Raw genomic sequence first — 25,606 nt, forward strand, 5'->3', positions numbered from 1 at the left:
AGCCTCTAAAGGTCCCAAGAATGTTGGATTATCTTGTTTTATGTCTTTGGATCCCATTGAAGGTTGACTTATACAGACTGTATCAGTGGTTCCTTACCCTCCTCTCTGGGGTGGGTTGTATTAGTGGGCAGCCCTCAGGCCTGGAGGTAGCAGTGAGGTCATGCTGCTTCTAATCGTATGGGGGTATTCCATTCCTTTGAGTAAAGAAAATTTTCATGGGCAGTCCCTCTATCAACTCTTTTTAAACTAGCCTCACTGAATATGCTGTCTGTTTCCTTATGAAGCCTGACTAGTTTACTGGATGAGAAGATATGTGTAAGCTATGCCAGATAAATGGGACTGTCCAAGAATTCTCCCCTCTGTCTGGGCCATACTGACTGAACATGGTTGCTCTGACTGAGTTGAAACTATTGTATTCTCCTAGACTTATCTTTGGTGCAAAGTGATCACCAAGGGCTGGTTAATAAAATGCAGGAGGAAGTGAAGAGAAACAGAAATAGTACTCTACATGATGTACCTGTCATAGTAATGACTGACTTTACAGGGCCCAAGTTAAAATGACAATCCATCATATAGTCATAATTCCTAGCTTCTCTGTCAGAATGAGGATAAACTCAGAACTATGGCATCACCAACTGACCATCACTGAACCAAATCGTCCCCACATCCAAGGAATGGTCTCCATCTAGTAGTTGGATGATGAGTTTTTTGAGGTCCATAGTTGTGAGGTAGATTTCTGGTTGCTTGTCTTCTATGGCTCCGTGATGGATTCTTTCACTTTCAATTTTGTTGGAATCAAGAGACAGGAGGTTGCTTGCAGGGCTGTGTACTTCTTTGTGGTCTCTCTTAAAGATGGCCATAAGTTGTATTTCTGTGGAGCTTGAACTGTGGAGAGCAGAGGACAGGTTCCATCCAAAGCCATTGTTAATAGAGAGTTTCTGTGTTGCTGTGAGTCTTCAGGACAATTTAACCTCTTTTCTGACAGGCTCTTAAAGAATATCAACTTAGAACATTTCAATATTTGCCAGAAATTTAACATACCCAAAAATATCGACAAATACTTTGTTTTAAAGTAGAATGTCAGCCTGGAGATTAAGTCTAGTTTGAAAAAGGATCGTGAGCTGGATCCATACATATTTATATTAAAAAATGTGCTAATGATTCATTGCTAATTGATCAATGGTTTTGGTGGTCTTAAAGTCATGCAGTGCCAATCAGAAAGAGAGATGAAGTGGCCCCTTTTCTACAGGATATCTCCTTTTGGGTCTATGGCATGGTATGCATGATGTAGCAGCAGCACAATAGGCTATGTATGTATACCATAACCAAATGGACCTTCAGTTCTTAAGGCCCTTTTCTTCCATTCTTTTCCACAATATTTTATTATTTTATTTTTGTCTTTTTTTGAGACAGAGTTTCCCTGTGTAATAGCTCTGGCTGTTCTGGAACTTGTTTTGTAGACCAGGCTGGCCTCAAACTCACAGATATTTACCTGCCTCTGCCTCCTGAGTGCTGGGATTAAAGGCATACACCATCACCACCTGGCCACAAAGTATTTTTTTTTAATTAAAAAAAATTGTAAATGAAATAGAGCAAGGAAAGAAAATAATAAAAGATGTAAGAACAAGGAAAGGAAGCAGTACACAGTGTATGATTAACTGTATTTACTACCATATTTATTAATACGGTATCTTTCAACATCCAAACCCCAAACAAGATTCTTCACAGCTCTGTCCTTGAGAATAAAGTGTTGCCTTTTGTTTCATGCCATAAATCTACACAGAGGGATGCAGAAGTGTTTTAAGGGCCTCAGGAGCTGATAATGTGTATTCTTGGCAGTTCTTCAGACCACACAATCAGTCAGCGACTACAGTTCATTATTCTACTAGTCAATTGTAGGAGCCAAAGCCAGATTCTCATTACTGATCTCTCCAAGGTATAGTGGGTCATTTCCCCACCTCAAACTGACCTTGGGGCTGAGGAGCAAATTGGTTTCTCTCCTTTATTCTTAGACTTCAATTGGTTGTACTCATGAGTATGAAGCCAGCCAGCCAATCTCCCATTGCAAACATACAAGAATTAGTTAAGTCATGATGCTGGCATAAAACACCTGTTTTCTTACATTTTTTAATTAGGGCTGTAGGTTTTTTTTTTTTTTTTTTTTTTTTTTTTTTTTTTTTTTTTTTTTTTTTTTTTATAGAATGCTTTCTATAGAATGGTCAAGTCATTGTTTCCCTGCTAATCTCACATAGTGATTTGACTAGAGAGTTTTTTTAAATTACTAAATAGTAATTAATTCCATTTAAACAAGACTGCTAAAAATCATTGGCATATTAAAGATATTACATTAGAAAATTATTTAAAAAAAAAACAAAACAATAACAGCTTATGCTGAGTAGTAGTGGCACATGTCTTTAGTCCTAGCACTTGGGAGGTAGAAGCAGGTAGATCTCTGAGTTCGAGGCCAGCCTGGTCTACAGAGAAAGTTTCAAGACAGCCAGGGCTAAACAGAGAAAACATGTCTAGAAAAAGCCAAAACTCAAACAAAACAAAAAACCAACCAACCAACCAACCAACCAACCAACCAAACAAACAAACAAAAAAAAGCCCCCCCCCCCAAGCAGTTTATACATTTGTGGAGGAAAGCATACCATATTTCAAAACATAAAAATAATCAAAATTACCCATCTCTTTCTTTCTTTGGTCTTCATTTCACCACACACCATGAAAACATGCAAGAGAGAAAGACTTTTGATAAGATTTGTTGAAGCAGTCAGTGGATTATTTTATACACAAAAATGCTTGTCTATTGTCCTTCATGTTTGTCTAGCACTTTGGAGAAGCAAACTGCCACCAGAATTTGGATGGTACCTTTAAGAATCATGAGTCTCAGGATGTAAATATAGTTTCTGATCAGGATTTGAGCTTCAGTTCAAAGATGTCTGTGTATTTTCGGTCTTCTTTTTAAAACTTGTTGATTTACTCAAAGAGGCTGCAGATATAGGCTATGCATCTTACATTTGGGGAACTACTATTAGGATGTTTCCAAAAAGCATTTTGCAAACAGATTCCTTACCTCCTGAATGCCATGAAGGGATTTGTTTACTCTCAGAGGTAACTTGTCTGAGATTGACCCAGGGAGCTAGTGTTTTGCCGATTTTGAGTTGCTTTAATCAGTTGAGGAATTAGTTCAATTCACCATGAAAACTTGTGAGAAAAACAACACCCATTTACTGAGTGGGTGCTATGCACCAAGAGTTTTATATGTATTTTCATTTAACGTTTACAACAACAGAATCCTCATTTCACAGGCACTGCAAAGGCAGTGGGAGACAGAGTCAACTGGACCCAAAGGAGGCAGGATTTGAATTTGGGGCTGCGTCTCCTCAACCTTGGTTTCATTTTGTCACCCTATCCACTGCTGTGTGCCTGAGAAAGACACTTAGGTTACCAAAGTTACAGACAAATGTTAAAATTTAGTTTAGAAGCTATATTCAGTGTTCTCTCTTTGCATTTTGAATGACAGTTGCTGATGAAGACAGTCCATATAGGTGATGGGATTAGTGTCACTGGCATTTTTGGACTACAAATTCATTTCACTCTTCTCTCCGGATACAACATGGCCACAGTGGATATGCTACAGACTTGTTTGTTGTGGAATAATCTTTTTGTACGTTGTGAATGTGTCACTCTGGTTGGTTTAATAAAAAGCTGAATGGTAAATAGCTAGGCAGGATTTTTGGGGGCAGAGAGAAGGCTGGGAAGAAGGTGGAGTAGCCAGCCAGCCAGTCAGAAAGAAACCAGGAAAGCAGCATGGACAGTACAGAATAAAGGTAATACAACTATGAGGCAGAAAGTAGAATAATTGAAATGGCTTAATTTAAGTTATAAGAACTAGTTAGAAACAAGCCCAAGCTATCGGCCAAGTGTTCATAATTAATAAAAAGTCTCCATGTAGTTATTTGGGAGCTGGCTGGTGGGACAGAAAAAATCAACCTACACTTGTTCCCATGTTCCTTTGGTGACAGAGAACCCGCTGTCCTTCTAAGTGGCACTGCTCTGTGAGGAGAGACTGCCCCTCTACCAGACATTCATCCAGGGCCTGCCTCTTGCTTTTTTGCAATTTGTAACCCATGAAGCCAAGGAGAGAGGCCAAAACCTATTCCTGCCAATGAAAAACTGCTTTGTTGACAAGCCCTTGCATAAGCAAATGGAAATCTTAAAGAAAAACTATTTATTGCCACAACTAAGATACAGAGCACATTCACCAATGTCAAAGCTTTATCCTGTCTCTTTGTGATCCTTCCCTTTCATACTCTGCTTCACCATCTCCAAGCAACTACTGATACATTTTCTGTCACTGTAGCTGAGTTCCTGTTTTCTGGAATTTAATATAAATAGAACATAATGCACTCTTGTCTGGTCTTTCACTCAGCACAGTTATTTTGAGGTACATTCATGTTGCCACATATGTCAAAAGTGTTACTCCTTTGTCCAGAAATGTGTCTATACTGAGCACATTCTAGAATTTTCTATGGTTCTGTTGATGGACGGTTGGTTTGTTTCGTTCCAGGCTTGTAAAGATAAAGATGCTCTGGACGTTTATGCACCAGGCTGAAGAAATGTACTCTACCACTAGTTTGTGTGATTATTAATAGTTTTTTGCACTTGCTCTTAGGGATGAAGCAATACTCTAAGTGGTGCTTTGACTGTTAATCCTGAAAATTGTAGTAATAATGGAGTCCTAACTACTTTCCAGTTGTGTTGAGAGAATCAGGTGAGGATGTTCATATCAAGCTATTCATGAAGTTATAAATAAGCTTTTCTATAAATGAGACAAAGGAAAGGCAATATATGTGACTGCTGGGGGCTGACTCATCTGTGGGCATCTGGCCCCATAACAAAAGTCACTTCCTTCATAGTAAGTTTATCCAACAATATCCCCAGCATTGGTATCAATGATCAAAGGTTTGTGCTGCTCATAAGCGTATCATTTATTGAACTCAGAGGCCCATATACTTTCCAGTGGACTGAAGTCCTTATGACAGAAAGAAAATTATTGGCAAAATGCAACTAAACATATTTTATATACATATTTGGCAGAAATAGGGATAAATCCTGACACAAACACTTTGAAAAGGTTCAGTTTCCAGGCATGCCTCTTTAAAAGTTTTACTTTGGAAAATTTCGTTGCCTAACATTGTGATTTTCCTCTGAAGTAGATTTTTTTTTTACAATTAGATTTTCATTTGTTGAAGGGAGGCAATAACACACATTTAATCACTCACCAGGAGAAGCATTTCCATCATTTCCTGAAGCTGTAGATTAAAAATTTGTTCTTTAACTGTAGCACTTTATTCAGAAGAGCTCGCCACCTATGCAAAATATGTGCCTCTCACCTTTGATTACCCTCTCATCCATCTGACTTCCAGTCGAATACTGCAGAGGGGCATCTCGACACAAAGCAAAATGAGTTTGCTTTGGTAAATATTGGGACTTTCATCTTTTATCACTCTCCCTTTCTGATATTTCTCTCCTCTGGAACAAATCAGAGAGGCCTGACAGCCCTGGGAAATACAGCCAGTTCATTTCCTAAGCCCTTCTCTCCAGGCATAAGCTGCGCTTTCCCAGGTGTCCTCCTGCTCCAAGACCAGGTAGTGGCCGAGCCAGGAAGACTCCCAGAAGGCCTGATCTTCCCAAGTCACCTCCTACCTCACTAGGCATGGAAGTTCATTCTGCTTCCACCAGGGCTGCTGTGTGCGCACTGCAGCACACTGGTAAGAAGCACCATTTCAGGATTTTGCCTGTAGATGTTTGAAATAAGGAGAACTTTGAAAATGAAGCAAAAATTCAAACCCGTGAACCCTCATTAGGGTGGCAAGGGTACAGATGACTACAGACGTGCTTCTGCTGGAGTGTGATCCCACCCTGCTTTAGCACGGCGTTATTTTATCATGTCAAGCTTCAAGTCACTGCTTTTTGAGCCATACAGTGTTACTTTAGTCCGCACACTAGATCAAATTAAAACATGTATTTTGTGAAGTCTTGCCTTTGCCCCTGTGTATTCCATTCCTTCAATGCCTCCACCCTTAAAAGCCACTTTAAAAAACAATCAGATTCACCTGTGTCTCTTGGCTAACGTAATTTATGCCAATAGGGATGAGATTTTAGCCTTGGGGAGGCCGTGGGGCAAGCCAGTACGAAGGCAATTAATTGTTACTGTTTTTGATCTGTCTTTACTGAGGTATTTTCCAGAGGTTTGCTAATGACATTGCCAAGGACAGCTGAGAGGTGGGGGAGGCCGGCGTTCCCAGCTTTTGGAGGGAGCCGCACTGCAGATCCTGTGCTCTCCCTTCATAGCACGGCTTCCTGTTCTAATTAGAGCTCCAATATCTCAAAAGTATCCAGTCTGTAGGACCAGACTGAGCTAAACAACTGAGAGAAAAGGGACCTTCTAATCCTCAGGATGTCACTTTTAAAGGAGGATGGGGAGGAAGTGATTTAAAAGTTGAGAACAGTCTAATTCTCTTACTTACCCAAATCCTAACACATGGATTTCTTGGAACCCTGGAAGTTTCTGAAATATCTTTTGCAACTGCAGAGAGAAAGAAATGTATGAAGTATTCGTTGGTCCTATTGGCTCAGATGCTAACAAACAAACGAACAAATGAAGCCTCTAAACACATTTGAGGAGTCAGTTAGGGGACAGTTGAAATGGAAAGCTGAAACAAAATATGTCAAACTCCCTCTATTCACAGATATTTTTAAAGCCTGAAGAGTACTTTGCTATTAGCTTAAAAGCCATATATGAATAGCCCTGAGAGGCTTGAAATGTTTATTTTACATAAAATATGAAATAACTTTAAGATGACATTTGGAGGGAACCTTTTAAACTACAGCATTTTCATCTCCATAGAGTAATACACATTTTTGTCTATGTAGCTAATGATAAGCTAATGATGTTCCCTGAATGGAATTAGAGGATTTGGAAAATACAACACTAAAGGTATTATTAAATGCAAAATGGCTGATCAGGTAGATTTGTTCTTAGACCGTGGATTTCACAAGTTTTCTCATTAGTGAGGCTGGCTATCAGGACAGTCTTTCTAGCTCCTCTCTAGGCTCGCAGCCCCATCTCTGAGTCCCCAGGTTCTGAGGGAGTGGGTGGTTCTCTCCACATCTTCCTTCACAGTGTCCTTCTTTGGCTTCCTTCCTCTTCTTTCCCTCCCACTGTTCAGTTTTCTTGGCTCCATCTGATTCCTGTCTTTAGTCTGTAAGTGTCAAGACCCTGCGAGTTCCCAGCCAGCCTTCCCAGCTCACGCTCTCTATTTCATGATCGTCCCCTACCCCAGCCTTCTGGGGGAAGGCTACAAGACAAGAGGGCCTGAGAGGAAGGCAAAGCCCGCTAGTAGAGGGGCTTGAGTGGGACAACAGGGGGACAAGTGAGGCTGGCCTTGTCCTCCCATCCCCGCTTCTCTCTCTCATCTGTCATTGCTCTGGTGGGGAAATCAGATTTTCTCCCATGGCTTCAGCAATCTCCTTATCCCCAGTCTTGAGTTCTCCACACAAGTATAATTTCATCTCCAAATCTCTATTATTTCTAGACTTCCCTGCATCGGACAAGTTAGAAGCCCCCAATTAAATCTTCCCTTTCATAAGTTGCCTTTGTCATGGTATCTCTTCACAGCAACAGAAAAGTAAGACATACTTCTTTCCGCTGTTGTCCCATTTATATGTAGCCTGGAGCTGACCTTCCAGTGAACTGAAGATGATGTCTGTCCTTTCCCTATTTATAACAAGCACTTCTATTTCTCCAAAGCCCCATGGGTTATTCTCTCTTGGTCTACAACACAGCACCCCCATCTTCTGCTCACTGACTGCTTCCACTGAGCCTTTCTCTCCTGAAAAGTGAGAGTTCCAAACTCAGATGCAATTTGGAGTATTTCTTCTCTCCGCCAGGCCACATCTCTCAAGTATGCCATCCGAGTTCTAAGAGGTGCATGCCCTTTGGACTAGGGATGGAGTCCTCTTTTTTCAGCTTTAGCTCCCTTGCTCTTAGAATCCACTGGAGTGCCATCCACACACAGAAGGAATTTAACAATACTGCTTGATGAGTTGAGTTCATCTCTTCATTCTCTAAACTCATCAACATGCCACTGCTTTGTCACTGTATCTAAAATCACCTCCACTCTGCATCTTCAGCGCCAAGGACTGTAGCAGTGATGCACAGAGAGATAATCCCCAATCTCCTCTGGGGCTTTGGGCTGCATCATGGAAATTTTTTTCTTCCAGCAGACTGATTTACCTTCTAATTATATTTTCTTGTGCCAATATTAAAAATAGTTTTCATTTCCTGAACCTATAGGAACTCTGGTGATGAAAGCAGCTTAGTCTGAGTGATAAGAGGATACTGTGCAGGGCTGGGTTTAAATATTGGAGCTATTACTTTCTAGTTGAAAACTCCTGAGTTTATTGCTTCATTTGAATCGTGGTCTTTTGATCAAAATGGGACAATGGTACCCATGCCACAGGGTACTAGTAAGAAATGAGAAAACAGTAACACATGCCTGGCAGACAATCAGTGACTTTTTAAATTGATTATTGTTGTTATTATTATTATTATTATTATTATTATTATTATTTGTTTTTTACTTTTCCACCTGGGTTACTAGCTCGCTGAGAATCTCAATCCTCCCCACCTCACTCTGACTCCAAGCATGGATTCTCCAAGGGCAGACTCAGCTTTTAGACATTTTTTTTTTTAAAGACTCAGCGGGGAAGGGCAGATGGAGGGTCCCCACTGTGATGTGGGGGAAGGAGGCCTGGGGAAATAAGTTTGTGTGCCTCTCCCCTACTCTGTAATGAACTGAAGAGAGACGAATCAGGGGAAAGGAGAGGCCAGGTTCTGCAGAGCTGGGCCTTATTTGGAAGCCCACAGGAGTGGTCCTTCAGGGCTGAACTGCTATCCTGTGGGAGCAGCTTCGGGACCACGGTGAATTTGGGGTGTGAAGGTCAAGTGTGTGCTGCAGTGTTTGGAGCGAGGCACAATGATTCTGAAGTAGTCTCTTTGCAGAGACCCTAGTCTATCGTGCAAACAGTTAGGGAAGCAAGGAAGCGCCTCCATGGAAGCTGCCCTTGCAGTGCTCAGGAGTGGGAGGGCTGTCTTCCCTCCCCTCCTGGAGTGCTCCACGACACAGGATTTAAAGTAGGAGATTTTTTGTTTGTGTCCGTGGCCTCTTTGTGAACCCTGTCGGAGCTTGATTAAGAATCAGCTTTGCATCGGAGGGTGTAGATGGTGTCTAGGGACATGATGACAAAAGCCTCCGGTTAATTCTGCTAAGTAATCTAGTGGGGACCTTCCAATCATGAAGCACTAGCCACTAAACTGCTAATTAAGTGCCCACTTAACCTTATTAATAATCCCGAGTGCACAGGGGTCTCCCTGATTCTGCCAGAATGTATGTTAACAGGCTATAAAAAGGCAGCCACAGCTGAGTTCTACAGAGTGTCTGCACGGGAGAAAGCATTGAGACAACAATCAAGTGATTCCTTTTGACATTTGTATTCAATTGCTCATTAGCTTTATTGTGGAAATTAAATCACTGCAAAGCACTGTCCATTAATTCCTGATTAGGCTCGAATGACTGCTAATACAGGCTATGGGTGGAGTGCATGGATTGGCTTTCTAAGACAGGCCTTGGAGTGGTCCTGTGCAGGAGCCAGTGAGGGGACAGGAGATACAGAGGACTGTGCCTTAGGTAGTGGTAGACTTTGCAGAAAGAGTCAGCAGTGGTGAAGTTTTACTCTTTGGAGTAAAGTTGGACAAGACAGAGACTTCTTTGTTAGTAAGCTTTTCGGGGGGGGGGGGGAAGAGGGCGACTTGATGATACAGTTATCCATTTCCCATAAACATTCAGTGAGAAAGCTAGGAAGCATTGTGGTAGCGAAGAAGGAGCAAAGCTTGACTACCTGGGTGAGGGGGCCAGGCACATATCATGACAGGTCTCTAATAACTCACTTAAGAACTAGGCCTCAGTTCTCAAATGTCTCAAGATCATTGCCATTTTGGATAGGTGAGCAACCCCACATGCATGTGGCAAAAGGACCAAACAGACACCATAAAAGGCTGCTCAGTCTTCTCACAGAGATCAGGCCTCAATTTCAGTTTCCTGAGACTTGAGCCAGCAGTTTCTGGGAGGGCCATGAACAAAAGACATAGTCCTTGCAGTAGCTCCCTTCCTGCACATACTCTGACTGCTCAAGGTTCAGCCAATTGTTTACTGTCTGGGACCCCTCACCAACTTAGAGTTACGTGCATGAGTCAAGGACAGAGCCTGGGCCACTGAATCATTCCCCATAGTACATGCTAGGCCGGGCAGTGTCCATGGCTGCCCACTCGCATAAACCAATCCTGATAAACAACGTCTGAGCGCTCCAAATGTCCTACTGATAATCCTTGTTGAAAAATTCCTCCTGACCCCCACCAGTGAATTCAAAGGTTACATACCCTCACCCAACCCTATGATATACCACCCTATTAGCTGTTTTTCCCTTTAAAAACCCCTCATTCTGAGCTCTCAGGGCTGTCCTCCTCCATCCATTGTGTCGAAGTGTTGGACTTGGACCAAGCCCAGGTTTGCTTGTTATCAATAAACACCTGTGTGTTTTGTATTGGATAACAGCTCTCTGGTGGTCTTGCTAGGGAGTCTGGTGATATGGGCACAACAGTGGTATAATAAACGCTCTTGTTGATTGCGTCATGATTGGTGGTCTTTTGGGGACTTCTTGCTGACCCTAGCACTGGGTTGGAATCTTCTCTTTGCCAGGTAATGACTTTGCCTGCTGGGGATGTCCATTTGCCTCTTTGTGCTTCAGTTTACTCATGCATTAAAGGGGAAATGATACTTACTGTACTGTCTAGTTTTATATCAACAACACAAGCTAGAGTTGTCAGAGAGGAAGGAGCCTCAATAGAGAAAATGTCTCCATAAGACTGGGCTGTAGGCAAACTTGTGGGGGCATTTTCCTAACTCATGGCTGATGGGGAAGGGCCCAGCTCATTGTGGAAGGTACCATCCCTGGGTTGCTGTTCCTGGGTTCTACAGAAAAGCAGGCTAAGCAAGCCATAAGGAGCAAAACACTAAGCAGCATTCCTCAGTAGCTTCTGCATCAGCTTCTGCCTCCAGGTTCCTGCCAGACTTGAGTTCTTGTCCTGACTTCCTTCCATGATGAACAGTGGGTTAGGGGTTGGGTTAGGGTTAGGGTTAAGGTTTGTGCTTGGGTTAAGTTTATGGTTTGGTTAGGGTTAGACAGAGTCTTATAATACTCTCTATTATGCTCCTTTATGTGTTTGTTCATAGTGTTAACAAGTCAGATAAGAGTCTGTGGCCAATTTCTCTCAGCCTCAGCAAGATCTAAACTTCTTGAGAGTAACGACTGTTTTCTTTCATATGGTAGTAACTTTTATAAAAGTAGCTTAAAAAAGAAGGAATACAAAGTTTCAAAGTTAGAAACCACATTTATGGATAGTCTGGATACACTTGAACCTTTCCCAGCATGGCCAGGTAGCAAAGGGCATCTTTTCCTCATTGCTTGAGAATTCACTACACACCTTTCACCTACAGAGATGTATTCATTAAACCTCCTTTACGTTCAACCCCTCTCATCATCTGCAGCAAGTCAATTAAATACAAAGGATCATTTCTATAAACGTGAAAGCCAAGGATTGCACAGTGTTCATGAACCACACACCAGTGCTTAGACATGGGTTAGTAAGCAGAATGAACTAATGAAGAGTTTGTTACCTGTTCCATTTGGTATTTAAAACATTATTTCTAACAAATCCTTATACCTTTAGGACATCTTCAGAAGATCTGGACACCATGATAAAACCTGGCCTTCCTTTCAGACTTATCTTATACCCCTTCATTATTACCTCTTGTTGGAAGGGGGTGCAAACCACTTGACCTCACAGCTGCCATGACAGGCTTAGAACCCCAGATACAGCTTCTCTCAGGCAACTCCTGGACCTAGGAAAAGCCATAAGCTGACCCCACCCAGGGAGGCCTGCATCTAAGGAGAAATGTCTGACATTCCAAACATTCCCTATACCTGCCTGGGCTGGGGGCTCTCTGCTCTCACTGCTTCGTGGGACAGAGAGTCAAAGCTCTGAGCCTGAAAATAAATGCTCTTCACTTTTACATATGGGATTCAGTCTCTGTGGTGGTCTTTTGGGGGTCCCCATGATCTGGGCATAACACTCTCTCTTTCTCACTTTAATTGACAGAAATACAAACTGTTTTCAATTTTCCCTCATTTTTAGTATTCACTCATGCTGCCTTCTTGGTCTAGATGACTTAACACATACACATCTTTTCACTCCATGTAGGGAACACACACAGACTAAAGGAATGGTTCTAACAAAGTCCAACATTGTGAACCAATGGTGTTTTATTGGGGTTTTATTTATATGTACAGCAGTGTGTGTGAAGGGCTGTTTTCAGGACCAGAGAAAACTCAAATGCAGCTGCATCACCAAAACGTCCACCCCAACACTAGCAATGACTCAAGAGAGCTGTGTCCCTAGAGCTCTCTGCAGGACTTGCAGGTAGCTTTACTGGTCTAGGTATTTACTCTCTGGTCCCCACTGGTCAGGTTCCCCTCCCCCGTAGTCTTTTACCACTCCAGGAAGAGACTTTGATAATCTTACTCCTTTTGGCATACCCAGAAGTGTGATGTTTACTTCCAGAATCTCATGAGTCTCTCCATTCCTCCTGGAGGGAATGTTTCAGTTCAGAGAACACTAATTTTAAACTATGGCCCTTCCACATGTCTCTCTCTAGGCATTCTATCACAGAAAATTCCGTGCACCATTATGGGTTTGGTGCCTCTCTGTGATGGACTCACTATACCTGGTGCACACTTTTGTAGCAGCCCTGGTCATGTCTACAACTCTTCCTGTCTCTTTTTCCCCCTTTCCCACGCCGTTCACAGCATCCATATACTATATTCAACAACTTAATTGGATTTATCCTGCAGAGAGTTAAAGAACATGTGAATTCAGCCAAAGACAAAGAGACATAATAATGTTCAAAGATAGAAAAGTTATCTTGGGTGAGCTTCTGCTCTGGCAGTTGATGAATAAACACTATAATTATGTCTACTTAACATCATGTATTTAAATTGCAGCAAATTGCAAAGATAGCATTAGTAATGTAGTGGTAAACATAGATTTCTTTCAAATTGCAGAAGTGGAAATATTAATAGGGATATAATATTATGAATTGAAAATTTACATTTAAGTCCATTAGATTCTCTAGCTAGTGTGTAGGTGATCATTTTATTTTAATCTTCTAAAATTTTAATCAGTTTTACTGATATATAATCGACATATAAAAAGATGAAAGCATTTAATATACACCTTGATGAATTTTTGGAAAAGTGTATACTTATGAGTCATTACCATAATGACAATTTACATATGTAGTATATTTGTGGCTTTTAACTAAATAAATGAAAAACTTACTAAAAATTAAAGATAATTTAAACATAAATAACATTGACCAATGGAAAAGCTGGATTACATAACTGTTCCAATATTTTTGAACTTAATGTATGTTAGTTTTCTTTTTAGTGGTTAACAATGGATGCCTGGTCACAAAAAGTTGGAGCTAATAGCCAAAGGATGTATAACATTCTGTTGGCTCCCAGACAGTGCCATGACTTTGGGTGTGGGTGTGCAGGCTGGATCCACTCACCTGTAGCTGGGACTGTCTCTCCAGATCCTGGTAATATGGGGACCCAGAGTTGGTGAGCTCTTCCTTGAACCTGTGATTTGGCAGAGAGATGCTGAACGCCACCTTCTCCTCTGGTGAGATTTCAGACACATGAATAGGTTCTGTTTTACTTTGCTAGGTTAAAAGAAAAAGGGCCTCTATTAATGTAAACCACACACAATCTGTTATATTAAATAATATATGTTGCTACTGCATCAAGAATTGGACTTGATTGTTTTAGAATCAAGTGGTTTCAGAATAGAAGTCCTGTTTGTTAGGATTCTGCCACTCTCCAGCTGCATGACCGCACATGCGCAGTTCAGGAGCTAGACAAGAGTTCTTGCATCTTATGTCATCAGTGTGCGCTGATAATTACACGTGCCCCGAGTGGTCACACAATCTGTGCATGAGTGGTATAGCTCCATAAGCTCACCTGCACCTTAAAGAGCTGTGACTTAGACCCCACTCCCTCTCTGTGTTCTGTTCTCTCTTCCTCCCACCATCTTTCTCTCTCTCTCTGCACGTGCTCCTTCCTGAGGCCTGGTTCTCTTGTTCCCCTCAACTCTTCTTCCTACTAATAAAGTTCTGATACTGATACTAGGTTTTGCTGTGGCTGTGACCTTTCCGTGTGGTAACCAGTGCCGGTAACCAATGCCACTTATCATTCTTAGACTGTTAATGAGTTGCTTCTGATTTTTAGTGAGAGATAGAGTCAGGCACTACTGGAACTCCATTGGATTGGTTATTTATGTACTTATTTGAGACAGGGTCTCAATCTGTAGTCCAGGCTGGCCTGGAATTTGAGGCAGTCTTCAAATTTTATTTATTTACTTGTTTTGAGTCAGAGTCTCATTGTTGCCCAAGCTATTCCTAAACTTGCTATAGAGTTAAGTCTGGCTTTGAACCCTTGATCCTCCTGCCTATGTCCATCCTTCCAATACCATCATCCAGCTTCAACATACTTTTAAAATAACACATGATAATTGTCTACACTTATAGGGTACAATGTGGTGTTTTGATATGTGTTTATGATCTGGACCGATTGTGTCAGGCTCACTAACATATTCAGTACCTCAAATTCAAAAACATCTCTTTGTGTGTATGTTGAAAATGCTAAAATCTATTCTCTGAGCAACTTTGAAATACACAATGTAGTTTCATTTATTGCAGTCCACATTCTATGTGGACTGGAGATGATTTCTCAGGCTTGACTGGAATCGGGGGCCCTTGGGTTCAGTGTTCACATTCTCTGGACTCTGGAGGGATTGCTCTATTTAGAGTCCACACGTAAAAACATGGATTTTAAATGCCTCTCACTTAGTACCTTTTACTAGGGACTCCCCATTACTTGTGGTTAAAACCTAAACTCCTTTTTTCTGCACATTTAGTGTTTCCCAGAGTCTTATTCTAATCTGCTTGAAAATGTTCATTTTTCACTCTGCAGCTCTGTTTGCTAGATTAATAAAAGGCCACATTCTTCTGCTTTTCTCCTCCTGGAGAGTCTTCTAAAAATGCCCCCACCTCCAGCAATAGTATCCCTTCCCTCCCCCCTCTCTCATATGCATTTTATTCATTCTATGTTTTTCCTGAAATACCATTTCTTCTGTCTGGAGTCTAGAAGTCTTTGTCTCCCCTGAATGCCAGTGCCACTGATTGGCATTTCAGTCTCTTGTTTGGCACTGACTCCTGTACTTGCCTGTTGTCCTCTTTCTATCTGTAAGTCTTGTTGGTCCACACAATTCTCTACTGTACAAAAATCCCCCAAAGCAAAACCAAGGGGCTCTTTATGCATAAAACTTAGTGAGTATGCACATCTAAGGAATGTACCTCCTGCAACCTGTCCTGGCTCATCATTACGTCCCAGTCTTTCATCCTGCTACCTTTAATCACAGCACTCAGAGTATTCTGTCATATATAATTGCATATATGTTCCTTGGTTCAGGAGCTTCTCTTGCTTCTCTTGAGATATTGGATATACATCTCTAGTCTTGGCACATCAATGTACTTCAGTAAAATCATTGCTGAGGGAAAGAATGGGCCATAGATACAAACGGTAGAGGCTGCTCACCAAGGATATGGCAGATGTCAGATGAAATGTGAAGGAATATTTACACAGAGCAAGGTCCCTACACCAGATATTGAAGGAAATGGGACACAGGCAATGTGAAGAAAGAGGGAAGAAAGACTAGCCATCCTATGAATTTTATGCTAAATATTTTGAACTATAAAATACTTTTTTTTTCCAATAGAACTTTGTCTGTTGGTGAGGCAAAATTTTTCAGAAAAACATTATTTTTATTCCTTGTTCACAGCAATAGTTCAGCTGTACCTGCTGCCATCTTGCCTGAAGGGCACATAAAGTAGGCAGCAGGGTGCTCATCAGGATTTCTCATGCAGAGCTGGGAAGATGGAATTTTTTGCCCTCGCCTTGCCTTGGAGGGAATTTGAAAAGATGGGACAGGGAAACGAACCCCTCAAAGATTCTGGGGGAGAGGAGGCATGGCTGCAGGAACAGTGGAAGGATGGGGAGTTCTGGCTTGTCATTCTCTGCACAGCCAACTCCATTTCTCGGGAGCAATGAGGGCAACGTTCCTCTGCTTCAGCACCGCCTGGACCAAAGCTTCTGTTCAGTGACATTCTAAACGCAGCTGCACTCGTCCACATGGTTGATAGTGTGTGTCTTAGCCGGAGACCACTGCTTCTATTTTTCCCTGGTTCAGTGTGGAGGATTTGATACATTTGGTTGTGGCACATGTCAGAGTAATGCTGCCAACAAGGCTTATATTTTAGTGGAGAGTGAGTGAATTGGTTGTGATCGATTGATTGAGTTTAATACTTGGGGAGCACTATCACACAGAAGTATCTGTTGTGTACTGGGGAGAAGGGTTTCTGCTTGCTTCTTGCAATTCCTTCTATTTTATCCTAATCCTCAAGCTATTATTTCCTCAGTCCTTAGAATGACATAAGAAGAGTGAATAGAGGGTCTGGAGAGATGGCTCAGTGGTTAAGAGCACTGACTACTCTTCCAGAGGATACTGGTTCAATTCCCAGCATCCACATGGAAGTTAACAACTGTCTGTGACTCCAAAATCTGACACACTCATACAGACATACATACAGGCAAAACACCAATGCACATAAAATAAAAATAAATAAAAAAGAATAGTGAATAGACTAAAGTCACCGAGATTGCAGTGTGAAGCAAACACAGTCCCTATTTTACTGAAGAAAACAAACCAAGGGCTGGAGACATGACTCAGCTGGTAAGTGCTTACTGTACAAGACTGAGGCTGTGATCCCCAGAATCCAAGGAAAAGCCAAGGGTGAATGAAAACCTGCCTATAATCCTAGCACACATGTGCCAATATACATGTGAACATGCATACACATATGTATACACAGCACATACACATAGACAGGAGAAAAAATAACAAAAAAGAAAAGACAAGACATGTGCATGAAAAACTGCCAACTCAGAACTTCTTACTGTTGTGGGCTTCTGGATGTCTTTGAGGGTGTCATTAAGAATCTCGTTGAGGTATGTGTCATCAGGAGGGAGTGGGGAGGGCCCCAGTGACATGCTGGCAACATCTGTAGAAATTAGAAAGATTTCAGACACAAAACGAAGACTATAAAAATTTAAATTAGAGTAAGGTCAAGATTTCATAATTCCAATTTAAATTAAAGCAAGGTCAAGTTTCCACAATTCCGTATGTCAGATAAATGCATACTGAATTCATTTTTCAAAGACCTAATACATATGTCTTTGAAAAAACTATAAAGTCACACTTTCAATATCCATTAAGTTATTCCTTCTGGGACCAAAATTTGGAGTTCTACTATATGTTGTACAGTTAAATGATTTGTCTAATGAGACCTGATTAATGTTTCTCTTTGTGACTATTTAAAGGACATAAAGACAAGTATTTATATTGAATCTGTTCTTTTGAACATTATCTGAGAACATTACCCAAGTCTTTAAAGTCTAGATTGCTTTAGCAATCAGTAAATTTTAAATATTAAAAATTTAGATTATGGACTCCAAGAGATGAAAGAACATTAAGATGCTATCAATTGCCATTTTAGTTTTCTTTTTTTTGAGTTATTTATTTATTTTAACATTTTGCCCGCATATATGTATGTGTACCATGTGAGTGCCTTTTGCTCACAGAGTTGGGAAGAGGCCTTTGAATCCTCTAGAACTGGAGTTACAGAGAGTCGTGGGTTACCATGTGAGTACTATGAACCAAACCTATTGCCTTGGTCAGGGCAGCACTAAGCCTTCTCTCCGACCCCTCAAGCCACCCTGTAAAGCATCCCTTTTAAAATGTCCATCAAAAACTATTTCAGATCCCTGGAAAAGGATCAGAAACATTTAAAGATACCAAGTAATGGAAGTCTAGGTTCTATTAAAGGAGCAAATCATTTTAACCTATGTGTATTACTATTTTATTATAAATTATAATTATAGAAATGTTCAAAGAAAATAGTGTTATCATTAATTAGTTTATATTTAGTCGGAATTTGCTTTCCTTTTTATTTTAATTAGGCAAAAACATAGAATGTACTCGTTTAGTTTTGAGCCTTAGGAAACAGGATATATAAATTAAAAAAAATTGTTCTTTATTCATTCCCCCTGAAGAATATTTTAAAGTGTTGTTTGGCTCTGTGAGATTCTGTGATGTCATTGCACTGAGTGGGGAATCGTGGGTCTTATTGTGTTATCTGGAGAAATGACTTAAAGCGCGCGCGCGCACACACACACATACACACACACACACACACACACATTTGCATTTATTTGTTTTGCTGTTTCATGTGTATGAGTGTTTTGCCTGCATGTATGTCCTATGCACATTGTGTGTGGCGGATGTCTATAGAGGTAACAAGAGGCTCGTGGACCCCCTGGGACTGGAGTTACAGATGGTTGTGGTCCATCATTGTGTACTGTCTAAATTGTCTACATCTATTTCTTTAAACATTTATCACTTCTTTTCTTTTTAAATACACAGTAATTTATGATTACTTTGAGAGTCACCTTATAGTGTGATAGAGTATTAGAACAGGTGATACTTTTGGGTAAAATAGTCCATGTCATTTGGTTGATTAGGACCTGGAAGGACAGCATCACTGGTATCTTCCTGGATAACTATAGCTGGACAGCCTGCTGCAAGCATTTGAGCTGGAGAAATTCTCCATGGTAGCAGGCTTTCTCAGGCCACCAGCCCCCAAATCATGACACGGAGACTTATTATTACTTATAAATGCTCAGCTTTAGTTTAGGCTTGTACCACCAGCTCTTATAACTTATTTTAACCTGTTTATCTTCATCTACACTTTATTTCAGGACTCTCTTTTACATTTCTTTTATTCTGTAAAGCCTACTTCCCCGCTTCCTCCATGTCTGTCTGTCTGTCTGTCTGGTGGCTGCCTGATTTGCTAGCCCAGGGCATCTCTCTTTTTCTCCCTCCTTCTCTTGTCCCAAGCCTAGATTCCTCCTCCTACTTATTCTCTCTGCCTGACAGCCTCGCCTATCCCTCTACTGCCTAGCTATTGGTTATTCAGTCTTTTATTAGACCAATCAGGCGTCTTAGGCATGCAGGATGAAACAGCAACACATCTTTACATAATTAAACAAAGGCAACATTGTAGCACAAATTGTTAGAAGGTCTTATTAATAAAACCAAACCTGAAGCCAGGTATTGGGGTGAATGCTGGAAGATCAGAGAAGCAGAACAAGCCACAGCTTCCTCATCTTGCAATTCCTCAGCTGATCCTATTTCCTCAGACTGGAAGCCTCTGTGTCCTTATCCAAATGGATCTCAGCTGAACTGTTGCTCAAAATCCTAAAAGCTTAACCAGCTCTAGTTCCTGGTTTCCACACCTTATATATCTTTCTGCTTTCTGCCATCACTTCCTAGGATTAAAGGCTCACTTCCTGGCATTAAAGGTGTGAGTCACCGTGTCTGGCTATTTCCAGTGTGGTTTCAAACTCACAGAGATACAGATGAATCTCTGCCTCCCAAGCGATAGGATTAAAATGTGAGTGCCACCATTTTCTGGCCTCTGTATCTAGTGGCTGTTCTGTTCTCTGACCCCAGATACATTTATTAGAGTGCACAATATTTTGGGAACACAATATCACCACACAACATAAACAAATACAGCACATTTTTACATAGTTAAAGTAATATTCCACAACATAAAGAAATTTAACACATTTTATTCAGTTAGACAAGTGCAACATAAACAAATGTAACACATCTTTACGTACTTAAAGTGATATTCCACAACACTCCACCCTGGGAGAACAATTCAAACTACCAAAACTTTATTATTTTATAACTAATTGGTTATACCCTATTTTTCCCCAATGGAAATAGCTTAGCAGTTAAACTAGATGAAAAATGTTCTTATTTGAATGTCCTAGTTTGTTACTATGAAAAGAGAAATTATTGGGACTAAAAAAATCTAGGACCAATTATCAGGTTACAGGCCTATCCTTTAGTACACTTAACCTCCTCTGAAGACTTGCTTCACACCTAAGGTGCCCAGTAATGCTTCTCACCAAATCCTAATCTCTGTGGTAGGTTGGAACTGAAAATGAGAGAAAACATGATGTTTGTCTCTCCGAAACTAGCTTAATTTGCCTAATAAAATTATCTCCAGTTGTATCCATTGTACTGCAGATGGCCTAACTTTTTATGAATTTTGGTCTTCTACCTCTCTTTTTTGGTTAGTTCAGCTGTCATTCTTGTTTACAAACAATAATATATACGCAATGAAATGAAGAATAAATACATGCAAATATATATATATATATATATATATATATATATATATATATATATATATGGTTGTTTTTAGCAATATCTCAATTGTTTGATTTTACCAATAAAGACTTGGAAGCCAGATGCTCTCATTCAGTGGGAAGTAACTTCCTTTATTTCTCCTGACCGCATTTGGTTTGATGTCTATTTTGTTAGATATTCGTATGTTTAAACCTGTTTGCTCTCTACTTCCATTTTCTTAGAATACATTTTTCCATCCTTCCACCCTATGTCTGTGTTTGTTTTTGTGTTTATTACAGACAACAAACAAAGAGACCTTGCTTTTAAATCCAGTCTGTTAGTATGTGTCTTTTGATTGCAGAATTGAAACTATTAATGCAGACATTATTGAAAGATGGGTATTAATTCCTGCCACTTTGCTGTGTCTGTAATATTTGGGATCTTCCTAATCCTCCCTTGCTGATTACTATTAAAGTGTGGTTTATTTTTTCTTATGGCTTCATAGATCTGTTTAGGTCAATGTATATAGTAGTCCTATAGTGCTGGCTCAGTGTCCTTAGTTCCTTTAACTTGTGTTTACCTTGGAATGTTTTAGTTTTTCTTTCAATTATGAAAAACAGTTTTGTTGGATATAGTAATCTGGATGGGCACTATTGTTTTTCAGAGCTTGGAACACATCACTCCATGCCGTTTGCTTTCCGAGTTTCTGTCACTTCCCTGGGTTTGCTTTTTTGTTTGGCTTGTTGCTCCTCTCTTGCAGCTTTCTTTTTCTCTGTGTTCTGCACACTTATTGTTTTAACTCTACTGTTGACATAAGGAGGCTCTTTTCTGGTCATGTCTCTTTCATTCTAATGCCTCCTGTATCTGGACAGTCACCTCTTCTTTATATTTAGACAATTATATACTATAATCTAATCGCTTATATTTCCTGTGCTTTCACACACACACACACACACACACACACACACACACACACACGCACGCACGCACGCACTCACTCACTCCTCTTTCTTCTATGTCCATGATTCATAAATTTCATCTTGTATTGATGTTTTGCATGTTCTATTTGTACTCTTCATTATACTATCTGTCATTGTCTGAGTGTTATAATTCGTAACCATGCCTTCAAAATTTTATATTCTGCCTCTTACTTGATCAATCTATTGGTGAGGGTGTCTACTGAGTTTTTTATTTGACCTATTGAAATTTTCATTTTCATAGTTTCAACTTAATTGTTTTTATTCTTTATTTCTCTTTATTGAATCCTCCATTGTTATAACCATTCTTTTGAATTCTTTCTTTGGGTTTCATCTAACTTACTCTTATTAGAATACATTATCATGTATTTAGAGGAGCCATAGTGCCTTTATTTGATTTTTTAATTTTAATATTCATGTTTCATATGTTTATTCAGTGGGACAGATCCATCTGGGATTAGGTCATTAGCTGGATATTTTGATTACTGATAGTTCCTCAGCTGAAGTACTTGGAGTGTTCAGCTGGGGTTAAGTTGTGGTAGAGTTGAGGTATTATTCTTCTCCATTGGACTGTGTATAGCTCAACAGCTAAACCTCATCCAAATGTGCTCAAGTCACTGGGCACAAACTCCAGCAGGACTCTGAGGGTAAATTACTACCAACAGATGCAACCCACACTAATGGATGGACCCACTTTCAAAACTAGTTCTTTTGGCTGTCCTCCTTTTTTCTGTAGTAATGAAGTGACTGTCAGAGAAGGTATGTGAGGACCGAAGCTTCAGTGAAGCCCATGTGGTTTCCAAGGTAGTCTGAATACTGCTGACTTTCACCTGCAAATACCATTCCCCTCCAAGCCTTAAATAATAGTTTCAGTTTAAGTCTTTACCTAATACATTTAATTTTGTTATGAAGGTCCTTGACAGATAAAACATACTGTTTTTAAAATATCCTGTTTTAAAAACCAAAAAAAAAAACAAATTTTAATGCTATTAATATTATTGTTTTCTACTGTATAGAAGAAAGCAGCATGAAGTATCTTTTAAAGAAATGCTTCCTGTAAACAATACTTTTCCAAATAAGTCTTGATATTAAGAATCATAGGTTAAACTTCATCTATTTAGAAGAGGAATTAACAACTATACAACTCTCTGTTTATTTGTTAAAGAATGTTTTTCACTACTTTTTGTAATTGAAATTGAACTAGTCTTATTGCATTATTAGCTGGAAGTAAGCCTAGAAATGATTAAATCAGAAGAAATATAAAAATGAAATCACAGCAGCTTTTTCTGAATGTCAGTACACAAAATGTGAATTTGATTTTCATTGTTTAAAAATCTCTATTTTTTAATGTATAGATTTAAAGGAACATCCTTCCCTTACCTTTTTTTGAAAATTGAGATGGCTCAGCAGCTAAAGTTACTTGCTCTGCAAGCCTGATGACCTGAGTGTGATCCCTGGAGCCCATGTCCAGGTAGAGGAGAGAATCCACTCCACAGTTATCCTCGAACTACCACATGTGCATGCATGCCTGCGCTAACACATACACACCATACACATATACATACCCACACACTAATAAAATGTTAAAAGCCTTAAAGCTAAAACTTTACATTCAGTATTGGCAAATGTGCAATGAGATAGGTGCTTGCCATTTTGGCCAGTAACCTATTTAAATTATAATAACAGTTCCAGAAAACATTTGGCAAAATCCACAAATACAGAAGTTTAGTATTTTTTTTCTCCATAGTACAGGGATTGAACTCAGGGCCTCAAGTTAGGTAAGCACTCTCTATTGAGCAATATCACTAGCCCCAGAAATCAGGTTTCGATTTAGCAATGTCCATTGAGAAATTAGTGATTTGAAAGGTATTTAGGCTTAAATGTGCTGACCAAACAGTATTTGTTATGCATATAGATATTCTACAATAGAACCCAAACTCCTAGAAACGAGCAAGTGAATCATAAATTGCACCAGCTTTCATCAAGGAGTGCTTTGTGAATACCTTTTCCATGATGGTTTGAATTAACAGTGGGGAGTAGATGAAATAAGATTTAAACTTACCCGTGGTTAACACAGGTGTTTTGGTAGGCTCTGACAGTGTCTCCTCTGAGGCTATTTCGTCTTTTCTATTAGCACAAAAGAAAAGAAAGAAGTGGTAAAGCAGAACTTCATGATAGGGAGCCTGCATTTGAGTTTGCCTACACTATATAGACAAACAATTAGAGAAAAAGCATATTTTAGTCTAGATTTACCTGTTTTTATTACTGAAGTGAGGTTTGAATCTATCTATATCTATATCTACATCATTGAAGAAAATTCAAACAACCTCTTCTAATGGTTATGCCTGACTCCTGGTCTTTCTCTCAGCCTTTTGGCTTTGTGTGGTCTCAGGGGGACATTTCTACAGTAAGCAAAACTGAACTTCATTTGGGGCCTAATATCCTGTTGTCCTATTGCAACACATTATTCTTGATATCACAAGTAATGGGTGACATAACTGGACACCCTTCCAAGGTGTCCAATATTCCTTCCAATTCTCAGACTCCTGTGAGTGTGCCTATCCAACAAAGAACTGTTGGAGTTAAAAAAAATGGGAGAGAATTAGTTTCTGAATAGTACAGATTTATTAAGTCTCTATTCTTTCCACAATGATAGTGTACAATGATAACCAGCCCAGAGAGTTGGGGGTAAGACTTAAGATCCATGGATGGCATTCTAGGGTCAGACCCAAGGTCTTGGTGGCAGAGCTGTTTGCATATTCAGTATCAGCCCAGTCTTGATGGGAAATAGGAATTGTGGGCCTGATAAACTTTGGATCTCACTGAAAGTTTTGTTTCTCTAAGTGTTAGGTCCCAGTTGATAGCATCTTTTTTTTAGTATTATATATAATTTTCTGTGGTTCATGAAGACAGATGTAAAGGAATGATTGATATTCTGTTCTTTACAGAGTTATCTAGACTAGGAAGAGCCAACACACCTCTGCCATGCCAACCCTTTCCAAAATGCTAGGAAGTGTAATGTTTAGATATTATCTATACTCCTGTTGTACACTCTGTCCAATAAAAAGGGATGTTGGAGCTTGGGAGATGGGTCAGTGGGTAAAACACTTGCTGCACAACTTGAACTCTCCTCCATACCCCAGAGTCTAAAATTTGGACACAGAGATATGGGTCTATAATCCCAGCACTGGGTGTTGGAGACAGGTAGATCTAATGGGTTCACTAGCCAGCCAGTGAAACAGAGGACTCCATTTATAGTAAGAGACCATGTTTCAAAAGTAAAGGAACGTAGAGAGTGATGGCAGAAGACAATGATGTTGACCTCTAACCTCCACATGTATAGCATAGGTGAGCACAACTGCACACACATGTGCACATGCATTCATACACACACACACACACACACACACACACACACACACACTCCATATACACCAAAACAAAACAATGGATGTTGTTGTAGAAATGGATAAGTAGATTGGTAGATCCAGGATAGTATAAACTTAAATTCTACTGGAATTTGAAATCAGCCATTCTTACTGTTTTTCTGGTATTATGCTATAGGCTTAAAAAATAGCTTTTGTGAAGATGATATTTAAATGTCAAACACTGTGGTATTTATGATTTAGGGAAATTTTCTTTCCTTTTCATTTTATAGACCTTGGGTTATGCTCAGGCCTTCCTCTTGGGATTACTCAACTCTCCTTGTTCCGAGTCGCCGTGAAAAAGAAACTAAGCCAGAGGAGGAGAGTTATGACAATGGCGGTCACTGCTTAGTTACAGATTATCGTGCCGGTGTGTGCTGCATTCTTGGGTGGCATCTTTATCCTCCACCGTCACTTGTGATCTTTCCTCTAAGCTGGCAATTTGTACTATCCGCCAGAAGCTCTGGTTGGAAATCTGGGTGTGGTACCAGGTTCTTGTACTGGCCTTCATTTCAAAGCCATTTGAAATTGGCAGAATTATGGACTAGTCAGGGGCGTGAAAATTCTCTTTTCTCCTTGGAAAGGTTTTATGTGAAAGAGAAATTTTCCCTTTACTTGCCTTGGCGTCTGAAGCTGCT

The 25,606-nt window shown here is 40.0% G+C and overlaps 1 protein-coding gene across 1 annotated transcript in view; it reads right to left on the minus strand.

Moving 5' to 3' along the window:
• Impg1 (interphotoreceptor matrix proteoglycan 1) overlaps positions 1 to 25,606 on the minus strand; it is a 103,201-nt gene that overhangs the window by 68,358 nt on the left and 9,237 nt on the right. Inside the window, exons 4-9 of the mRNA XM_028879836.2 lie at positions 23,606 to 23,670; positions 17,263 to 17,366; positions 13,758 to 13,910; positions 6,537 to 6,595; positions 2,685 to 2,705; positions 641 to 885 (exon numbers count right to left, since the gene is read on the minus strand). Of these exons, the coding sequence (XP_028735669.2) occupies positions 641 to 885; positions 2,685 to 2,705; positions 6,537 to 6,595; positions 13,758 to 13,910; positions 17,263 to 17,366; positions 23,606 to 23,670 (647 nt within the window). The remainder of the gene's footprint in view (positions 1 to 640; positions 886 to 2,684; positions 2,706 to 6,536; positions 6,596 to 13,757; positions 13,911 to 17,262; positions 17,367 to 23,605; positions 23,671 to 25,606) is intronic.

The sequence above is a fragment of the Peromyscus leucopus genome, chromosome 7 (assembly GCF_004664715.2).
Source record: "Peromyscus leucopus breed LL Stock chromosome 7, UCI_PerLeu_2.1, whole genome shotgun sequence".
Classification (NCBI taxonomy): domain Eukaryota; kingdom Metazoa; phylum Chordata; class Mammalia; order Rodentia; family Cricetidae; genus Peromyscus; species Peromyscus leucopus.